The sequence below is a fragment of the Chaetura pelagica genome, unplaced genomic scaffold, assembly GCF_000747805.2.
Source record: "Chaetura pelagica isolate M959 unplaced genomic scaffold, ChaPel_1.0 scaffold737, whole genome shotgun sequence".
NCBI classification, from domain to species: domain Eukaryota; kingdom Metazoa; phylum Chordata; class Aves; order Apodiformes; family Apodidae; genus Chaetura; species Chaetura pelagica.
In genome coordinates, this window is record NW_009953813.1 from 317,334 (window position 1) to 328,215 (window position 10,882).

A 10,882-nucleotide genomic window follows, 5' to 3' on the forward strand; every position below is an offset into this window, starting at 1 on the left:
GGGCGGTGCGGGGCGGGGGGGCCGCGCCGCGGCCCGCGGTGCGGAGCGGAGCGGAGCGGGGGCAGCTCCTGCTTGGAATTTGTCAGCAGGGTAAGGCCAAGCTGCCCCCCGAGCAGTCCCGGCCTGCATCTATCTCCTCCCGGGCATCCCCCGGCGCGGGTGCCCTGATTTCCTACTCGTGCAAGTGTGTTCCCTCCTAAAGAGCGAGGGGAGGACGGATCAGAATTGCGTGTTGGAACAAATGAGGCGGCGGGAGGTGGCACGCGTGGCCGTGCCCTGCCTCGTGGGCAGGATTCTGCTCCTGTCCCCTGCTTCGTGTCCCCGGCCGCGTGGCGTTCTGAGGGTGCCCGTTGTCATCGCTCCCACCTCCAGTTCTAATTTCAAGAGATATCTTCTTTTAAAAACCACTAATCATCACTTCTACTATTACATATCACGTTCCTTGTTGGCATCATAACAAAACCTGATCTGCTTTGCTCTTCAAGTGCACTTTTCCAGTTCATTTCTGGGTCCACACTGGGGGCTACTGCCTTATTTCCTTACATTACTCAACTTCCAGTTAGGTGGAAGCTCAGGTGTTTGATCCATTTAATATTGGAACGTCTGTAGCCTTCAGGGGGAACAGTTTTCTGTGGAAGCAGAGGTTATATTTTTCAAAAATAACAACACATTTTCCATCCTAAATTTCATTTTCAAAGGTGGTTGAGGCTTCAAAGCTCCTGAATGCCTTGGAAGATGCTTTTGAAAATGGAATTTAAGAACATTCTAAGTTTTCAAAGCATAAGCCCATCATCACCAGACACACCAGGAAATCAAGAGAACCAACATTTTAAATGAACTCACTTTTCTCCCTGCACCCTTTTTGAGTTTCTTCTCCTAAAATATCACCAGTTCAGGAGCCATTTACTTTGGCCTACTGTTATATGAGTGCCTTTAATAAATATGATGCTGAAAATTAATCTTGAGCAGAGTCTCCACCCAGGTTGATGAGTCTTTTCTAAGCCCAGCTGGTGCTCATGACCCCAGCAGAACTGCAGGCCATTGCTGGAAAGAAATGCAAGAGCCCTGGCACACTCAGCTGTTGCCCTTTGCACATCAGCTGCCAACAGCTCCCTCCCATGCTGAACTTTGGTTTGCCACAGCTTTTCCAGCAAGCCTAGGCCATGTCAATGGGTTTCAATAGTCCCATCTACACCAGGAACACGGTTTCCAACATTGATGGCCTGAGGCAGCAGTATCAAGCAATTAGTGGGGAGAAGAGTCTGGTGCTTGTAGCTAAGTGGTCTTAATTGAATTTAATGTCTTTCAGACATTGTGTACCTCACAAGATGCACGTTAGAAGACACCTGAGGCTCAAACACCAAGGATTTGCATGAGGCCGTGAAAAACTGGCTGGTCTGTATAGGGTTCTGCCAGTTCTTCAGGTGTTTGTTTTCCATCAAGGGAAAACTGGTTTCTCCACCAAAGGAAAACAAAGAAAACCTCATTTTCTTGAAATCTTTTTACACCACAAAAGTGTTCATCTCCTTCCTATCCTGTTTATTTAGGGACCTCTGCTATAAAAATTCCAAAGTTAGAAAGGTCTCTGCCTCTAGATGGGTAGGTTTGCAGACTAATTCAATTAGCTTGGCTAGACAGATGCTTTGCTCCAGGTGGATGCTCTGGTGCGTTATAAACAGGATGGACAATTGAACAGACTTTTCAATAAGCGAAAATAGAGGCATGTCTCTTAAAACAGTGAGTGTGTCAAATTATGGCAGAGGAAGTCTTAACATTCCCTGAAAACAAAACAATCAAAAAAACCCCACCCAAAACATTCTGGGCAGGGGGGGGTGTTGCTGGTCTTTCCAGTCAGCTTCTGCCTGCTCTTGTTTAGGTGCTGAAAGTAACAAAGCTCTTAAAACTCATATAACTCACCAAGTGTGCATCTGGAGACTCAAGTAAACTTCTGCACATGCTATGGCAGTTACTATCAATATAAAAGTCAATCTTTAAAGATCTTGAAATTTTATATATATGTATATATATATATATATGCAAGTGCCATCACATGTCTTGCCTGTGTCTTTAACATCTTGCTGGAAGGGTTTGGCCAGACTGAAGAAGCAGATATACTGCTTGTCTTTCACAAGGGAAACAGCTGCTTGAAAAATTTGACTCTAATACTGATTACATGAAACATCTGGTTAGTTAGTTTATTTGCAGAATATAATTATCATTAAATTTCTACCCAGAGGAGACAGAATGCCTGGATTCTTTTATCTCCTTTATGTTGTATATTTGCACTTACTTACTTTAGAAAAAAATCCTCCTGGCTTGCACTGCTGAAAGAAAGAAGGGGCTTGCACCTCCACTCGAGTACATCAGTAGAGCTGAGTTTGCTTTCTGCCACCTTTCAACATTCCACATTCCTGAGAGATCCCAGTAGAGTGTTTCGGATGGACAAGTGACCTGTTTGGATTTAATAGTTAATTATTGTTATAGCTGAACAATTTTTCTGGTCTAAATTGTCCCAGCTTTAACTAGTAATGTTCTTGGATTATCATTAGCCTAGAATGAAAAGAGACTTTATAGGCAGAACAGTCTCTTCTTCAGGGCTCAGTAGTTTTGCCAGCACAATTCTCAGCTATTTCCCCAAACCAAGCAAGCATTAGCAACTTCTCCTCCCTCTTAATTCTATTAAATTTCTTGCAGATACCTTGTCAGATTTTTATAAACCCTTGAACGTTCATAGCTAAGAGGCAACGTGCTGACATAGATAAGGTTGGATACTACAGCCATTCCCAAGTCAGCTCCCCTGAGGCAGTCTCAACAAATCTTCTCTGCTGGACAGCACCTTGTTGACTACCCATGTGCTTGTGTCATCCTTCACCTTTAGGTAATCTTAGCAGCTAGACTTTTCTTGCTCTGTCATCACCCTAAAACAATTTTTGCTTCAGTTCATTTTTTCCTCCTGTTCATGGTTAATCTTACTGAAAATCAGCTGTGCAGCCTTGTGTTTTGGTACTACACAGACAAAAGGGGTTTTTATCCATGTCTAGAATTGGTGCTTGTGGTGTAAGGGGTTTAGAGCTAGCACAGAAGAAGAGCTGAGGAAGAAATATGAGGGATGAAGACCTCAGTAAAGCACTTGACTGGTATCCTCCATGTCAAGGGGCAAAAGTGCAAACTTTAAAAGAAAATTGAAACTCAATCATCAGCAGTGTTGATGGAGTAGGAACAGTAGAGGATGATTTTCCTTAGGCAGAGCTGGTGGAAACTTCTGTGCAATATGCCAAGGCAAGTGGCTGATCTGTATCATTAGGCATCTCTACAGTTGCCACTGTAATAATATTCCCAAACCTTCTGGACGTATTTTACAGTCCAGGCAGCTAATGTGTGCCTCGTCCAGTAAAGTTTCACTGGAGTAGTGGTGGGCACCCAGTGTACCTGTTCTGGCTGAGGATGCAGAGAAAAACAAGGACAGGTGCTAAGATGAGACAATGGTCTCACAGGAAACAATATTGGTCCTGTGGTTTATATTTAAAAAACACATAAACAAACAAAAAACAAACAACAAAAGCAATGCTGCAATCATAACTATTACCTTCTGTCATCAGAACTAATCTGGTTATTTTCTACAGTGTATTTCATTGCTCTCCTTTACACAGCTGTAGGTCAGGAGCAGCTATATGCACCCAGGTGTCTGCATCCTCACCCTTCCCCCTGGCTATGGTTTTAAGACAGGTGCTTGTGCAGTGCAGGGTTAAGGTTCCCCTCCTGTCCTGTGGCTCTGGGTGCTAACCTAAATGCAAATTGCTGTTAATCTGGTGTAATTGCAAGAATGACTGAGGAACATCATCTTGAGATCCACCTTCAGGGCATTCTTGCTTTGGTCTGCTAGGTTGACACTTAGTCTGTCCCTTGACCTGTCAGAGGAGATACCTGGCTGTGAGGATGTCATAATGCTGCATTAAGGGCTGGAAAATATTGTTCCTGGAAGGCTGGCATTCTACTCCACTTTAAAGTACACCAGTGAAGTTAAAAATCAGGCTCAGCTGATGTCACTTAGATGATGTGACTTAAATGTCACTCTCAGACTAGAACTTTTGGGTTTCTTTCCTGGACAGGGCAGCCACGTTGAGCTCGGTTTTCATTTCCTTCAAGACATTTGGATGAAAGGAAAGATCATGTGCTGCCAAAATGGATTTCCATGTAGCCTAAATCATTTCCCCTCTGCACCAGATCTAAACCCCTGGCTGGTCCCTACTTGGTCCATTTGTCTAGGAGAATGCTTACATATTAAGAAAATCAGGAATAATTTCAGATATGTTCAAAGAGCAAGGACAAACACAAATAAATAAGAAATCCCGGGACTTTGGCCAAGAGACTTTTCCTTGGGATGGTTTTAAAATTCTGTTTTGTGCTTGTCTGGTGCAAAACCCTATGGATCAGCTGGTACAGGAGGGAGATGGCATGAGAGGATTTTAATCATCTACCAGTGTAGAATGGGGGTATAAGGGTGTGCAGCAGTAAGGAGGGTTAAGATTGGGACAGCTTGTGGATATATCAGGAGCTGTCATTTCCAAGATACCACAGTGCTAACAGTTTTAATGCCATTTCTTTCTATAAACACTTCTGACTTTCCTTCCTAGCTATTTTGAGTCCTGCTGGAGACTTGGACTCGTTAAAAAGGCATTTCCTTCAGACAAGCTGATTAGATAGCTGTTCCTTACTCCAGATGGTGGAAGACTGGAGAGCACCTCAGTGAGGCTAAAAATTGCAGAAAATTAAGACACATAAGTTTAACAAGAGCTTCACCTTGAAATCTTTATGAAAACAGGTAAAAAAGAGTGGATATTCTTAAATGCAAGAGTTGGATGACTTGTCTGCAGTCTACATTGCATAAATCTGGCTCCTAACCTCTAATTATGGGGTTTTTTTTCCAAAGAAATGAGACTCCAATCTGAAGGCAGATGAGTAATCTCTAATGCCATTGACTCTGTGAGACCTGAGGGCATGTGACACTTTCACAAGGAGAACTAAGCACCTGGCAGGGTGCTGGTCTAAGTGGAGATCCGGAGGACTTTTGAATTAAAGCAAGGAGATTCAGCAAACCCAGTATAATTGTGGAGTATCTGCAAGTATTGACATCAGCCTAAAGCCTCATTTAGTAGTAAAGTTCATTTGCAGAATCAGAAAATGAAAATCAAATTGCTGGACAATAGTCTGCCACTCACCTGATTGTTAATCAGCATCCCAGAAAGCAGTAATAGTACAAACTGTAAGTCAATATAAAATAAAAATATTTATTTGTTGTAAGAATGAGACCTTGAGCTCTAATTCTAGAAAATAATTCTGTTTAGTCAATAAAAAATTTGAAAAGGGAATATCATCAGTTTGTATTTTACAAATTAATGTGCATTTATGAAACAACTAAGATACCTGTGATAGGAGCAACTTATTACAAATGTTCTGCTTTCCTTCTGCTGTCACACTCTGGAAAATATTCTTGGCCAGACTCATCCATAGCTGCTGATGCAGCAGAAGGCAGTGTTCCCTGGAGTCAGTAAGAATTTGTCTTCCAGGTGGTGGGATAGAACAAGGATTGACAGTGTCATCTTTTGTGTAGGAAGTCACAGCAAGCTCTCACAGAATCCCAATTGCCAGTGACACATGGACACTTCTGCCCAACTCTGAGCATTTGTCTTAGTGAGTCAGCCCTAAATTCATTCCTGGGATTAATTCCTGATCCCTTTGTTGGTTGTTTTTTTTTTTTTTGTGTTAGCTGGACACTGTTTGCTTCCTTCTATGTTCTTCCACCTCATAAGCAACTTCCTTTAATAGCAAAATGCAGTAGAGCTTTTATATGAGGGTTTGTAAAGTGCTTTGGACCAAAAGTCTATAAACACTTTGTTAGCAAGTGCAGCTCCAGCCAGACACTGAACAGTTGTGCCCTAACACTTCTTGCTAGATAATAACTTGACAGACCTAATACTCGTAAATCAAACTGTCTCCTTAATAAAGACATAATTCACAGAGATGCTCAACTGTGTCTTGAAATCTAGCTGTGGGAGCACAGACTGACTTCCCGTGGAGCCTTTTATTTACTCTCCATAACTATATTTTCTGTAGATCTTGCTCTTCTGCATGAAGTCCTTCAATCTACCATTCGCACTTGCTTTATTCAATGCAGTCAAATTTTTTTCTGTAGACATTATGTGCAGCATGTATGTGTCTCCTGAGACTAGTTCCTCAGTTTATTGAAATTACTGGTGTATCTCTTTGCAGAATAGAATTTATTAACATCTCTGAACTAGTAAGAACCTGTCTTAGGGTTTTGCTGGATTAACTATCTTCCCAATTCAAATGACTTTCCTATGTGATTTTTGTGGTGAATTTGTACCACTAGAGTCTCCGTGACACGTTGTAGTTGCAGATGAAAGAGCTGCCTCCTGCCACTGTGGAGGGTGTTAATTCTGTCAAGCTAAAGATATACATGAGACAGTTTGAAGCTAAATGTTGAGCAGATGACAGTTCAGGTAGTGTCCTATGTTATTAATGAAAGAATCAAGACTATCAGCAAACACAAAGCAGGACCAGCACAGACAGAAAGGGAAGGAACTGCATGGACAGTGTTGTGATGTTTCATGGTCACTTCTCAAAACAACACCAAGTCCCATAAGCCAGCCTTTTCATTGCCTCTTTTTTTGCCCAGAACTTAATTCTCTCACCCCATCAACTGATGCATGATGCCAGTTCAATCCAATAGCTTCCTCGTAGGAGCAGCTAACAGTATCATTGGGTGTTACCTTATATACTTATGTAATTTCAGTTGAGCTAGCTTGATGTAAAAGAACACCTTTTTGTCACCTTAACTTCACCAGTGTCTTCATGTACCATAAGGTCAGTCACAATCTTTTTAACTGGACATCTGTGACTGAGTTGGACAGTAATGTTTTAGGTTTATATTAATGAGCAGCAATGTGCCTTTGAAAGCTGTCAGCAAGATGGGTGTAGAGTGAACTTTTTTTCCAAAACTAGTCATTTTTCTTCCATCTTGTATTTTGAGAGCCAGTTATAATTGACCTTCAGCATTCTTGACAGTCTTTGGTCCTCAAAATATTTGCATACAGGCAAGGTAAGGAAGTAGGAACCCCAAGAAAGGAATTGTTTGTTTTTGTGGGTTTTTTTAAGTGAATTTTTTTCTGGAGACCACTGATTAAACTGTGCTTTATTGGTTCAGCTTTTAGAATCAACAAGATCCGTGGGTCTGTGAAAGCACGTGAAACTGAAATGTCTAAACCTCCTGCTGTAATAAATAAAGCCTCAGTATACTAACTGGCATTTAAGGCAGTGATAATCTGGGTAAACACTTACATCAAGTGTGAGGGGAACCTGAAATAGCTGGAGACCTTGCTGCACATTTCCCATGGATCTGTAGGCAAGCTGTATCCAAAGGGCACCTGAGTCTTGCTGCATCTTTTTCATCCTTGTGCTTTTAGCAGCAGGAACTTCTATGTGAAGGATCCTTGCAGTTTTTGGTATGAAGGAGTCTAATATCTCTGAAGTCATGATAAAAATGCAGGACAGAGGAATGCAGGGGAGAAGGGAGCTGTTGACCTTGCTGGAACTAGAGATAAGTTAGTGGAAGATAAAGAGAATTCACTTGCTCTTGGACTGACCTCCAATGTGAAAACAGGGCAACACCATGAAAGGTCAAATAATAAAAACAAGGCAGCAAAGAGTTGCTCTACTTGACCTTGAAATAATCAAGGCTATCAGGGAAAAAAAATGCCCAATTCATTTATTTTCTGTAAAGCTAATAGAGCCCACAGTTTTGGTCACTGTAGCAGAACTGTCCCATGAACACCCTCCAGAAAAGACAGAGGGTGGAATTGGAAGGTTTTCTTAAATGAGATTTGTGAGCTTGTTGTCTTGATGCTTCTCAAACACAGCCTCATCTGATCTTAATTCTACAACATTCTAGAGCATGGAGAAAATGGAGCAAAATGAAAATCAGCTACAAGGAAAGAAAAAGCCTGACAGGTTCTTAACAAAGTTAAATTCCTGCTCCACTTTTCATTGCTATTTTAAAAAGAAAATAATTGGGTTACAGGAAATATCCTGAAAGCTCTTGCATGAATGTTTGCTGTTTAGGTAGGGTGACCTGCAGGCAAGCATTGAGCAGTTAGTTTTCATTGACAAAGAACCATAGTTTCTATTTCCTACATTTTTCAAGTGTGAAGAGCAGTCTGCAAGCCAAGAATGACATTCTGCTAATATTGAGGGTGCAGCAATGAAAGTTTGGATGTTAGTCATTATTTCACTGCAGAGAACATGGGTAATTCAAATGGATTAAAAAAATAACTAATTTCTCACAACCCATTTAAATTTCCCTCCCCTCTAAATAAACTGGTCCCAGCTTCTTATACATAAAATGGGACATCAAGAGATGGGATTCACTCCTCGCTAAAATTGTTCATTAACATCATAGACACTTACACAATAATGTCATAGACAGCCCCTAACCCAAAGAAAGAAATTACCTTGAAACATTGTTTTCACAGATGGTCCCCTGAGGAGCTCACTGGGCTTTTTATGTCATAAAGCCACCATGACCACTATTGTCACCACGAGGGTGATAACTATGTCCCATTGCCTACAGCAGCTATTGTATTGTCCTGCAATGTAATTTCTTCTCTGGTCTGCCTGAGATATGCAAGTAACAACCACTTGTAAATATCATCCAGTATCCATCTTTAGATATATATCTTAGCTTCCTTTCTGACTTTCAAAGTCTTTTTTTCTGAAAATATCCAATCAATTACCAAGGATGTGTTTGACTGCATAATTAGGATGAAGGACAGTTGGTTTTGTATATCTACAGTAATATAAAAAATCTCCTTGTAAATCAATCATAAATTTTCTTCTGTGATTGATGCATGTGGAAGCTGAGAGATGGCTTTGAATGCAGATTTTGTTATAAATTATTTCCTTGAGTGTTAGTCCTAAATGCAATAATTTACTGTTATTAATAGTCTGCACATCACATTGAAGCAAAATAGAGTACAACATCTTAAGACAACCAGGGCACTTAAAGAAAACTTTCTTGCATAATTTCATCCTTGTGGACATATATAATTCATCTTTTGACAAGGAAAAGGATCTTGATTCTATCTTTTGTTAGCAGCAAAGAAAAAAATGCAGTTCTGGAACAGAGCACTGAAGTTGTACATCTGCTGAGAAGGTGAAAATCAAGGTCTTTTAAAAAAATTGTTTTGATAATATTCAACTTTTTTGACTTACGTAAATTGCAGCAGAGCTGAACTGATCCTTTGTGGACTGAAGTTCTAGAGGTAACACTCTCCCAAGTACAAGGTCTGAGTCTCCACTCTCCTCCACATGGATATTTGTTTATTACCTGGACAACATGATAATGGTCATTCAAGGGGATGATTTTCACTGCAATCATTCAGTTGTATCAACACGCCTTTTCTTGAGCGTTGACTTACGTAAATTGCAGCAGAGCTGAACTGATCCTTTGTGGACTGAAGTTCTAGAGGTAACACTCTCCCAAGTACAAGGTCTGAGTCTCCACTCTCCTCCACATGGATATTTGTTTATTACCTGGACAACATGATAATGGTCATTCAAGGGGATGATTTTCACTGCAATCATTCAGTTGTATCAACACGCCTTTTCTTGAGCGATCAATGCCCATCAATACACTAATGCTGTCCTTTGTTTCAGAATAGCTGATTACCAGATCTAATCAAAGTATTTCTATAATATTTTCCTTACTGTTGTTTTTTAGTGAGATGCTTTCCCCATAATAAATATGTATATTCCTATGAAAATCAGCTGTTAATGTAATTTTTCAATAAAAGCAGTATATTTTGTTTACTTGCTTTTCTATAAGAATTCTCTTGTTAGTAAGTAAAAACTATGAGGAAGATTTTAATACCTTTTATGTCTCTTTATCTCCATGTTTATCTGGGAAGCTGAAAAAAATGTAAAAATATGCCCATTTCAAGTTTCAAAATGGAAACTGAGACATCAACATTTTTGTCAAATTGCTTTCTCTGTCTTGACTAATTAGCCAGATGTACAGGCAGAATGTATCTCACAGCTCCTTGCATGTTATGAATTAGTCTAATACTGCTGACATTACCATGGTTTTCACATCCTACTGAGCCTGTTGTGGTTTTAGTTTTCCTAATAAAGGCATTAGAGAGGCACATTTACATGCTTGCCCTGATTTATGAGTACATTTTATTTGTGGGGACATTAAATTTTGGTGGGTTGGATCTGTTTGGGTTTCCCCAATAGCCTCTGGTTAGTTTTAATACAGGTAGATCTCACTATAAATCAAGTGTCTCAGCTCATGTCCAAAGTGAAGCTGTGACTCATTACCTGCTAGACAAACCTCTCCTCATAGGGTAACTCATTAAACTGAGGAGATTGTTTACTATGTTCACAGTCACCCCAGCTGATGTAATTTAGGAAACCCAAATGCTCCATATAGAATGTGAAATATTTGATAGTTCATAGATGATTCATTAAGACCTGAACAAGTTCAAAACAATTTTCTGAGGAAAGCTTGGCTGGCTGATGAATGTGATCATCACTGGGCTCCAGGGGTCACCTAGAAGCACAGAGAATGTCCCCTTCCTTTACCCAAGGCTAACATACAGAAGGTTTTCCTGAAAAATCAGTACTTCTGCAGCTCTGTAACATGCAAAGCATAACAAGGAAAGCACATTCCTAAAGATAAGTAGGTCCCAGCCTTGGTTGCCAGGCTCATTTTTTTGGAAGTCAGGCATAGGAGTCCTGCAGAAGCAGCACAAACACAGACTTGAAGCTGGAGATGTCATGAACACTGCAGAAGAAATTCCTGAGC

General features: G+C 40.5%; 1 protein-coding gene across 1 annotated transcript in view; it reads right to left on the bottom strand.

Moving 5' to 3' along the window:
• The window catches only part of SLCO3A1 (solute carrier organic anion transporter family, member 3A1), a 134,246-nt gene extending 132,807 nt beyond the window's left edge, over nucleotides 1–1,439 (bottom strand). Inside the window, exon 1 of the mRNA XM_010001307.1 lies at nucleotides 1,326–1,439. Within this exon, the coding sequence (XP_009999609.1) occupies nucleotides 1,326–1,439 (114 nt within the window). The remainder of the gene's footprint in view (nucleotides 1–1,325) is intronic.
• Nucleotides 1,440–10,882: the final 9,443 nt, after the last annotated feature.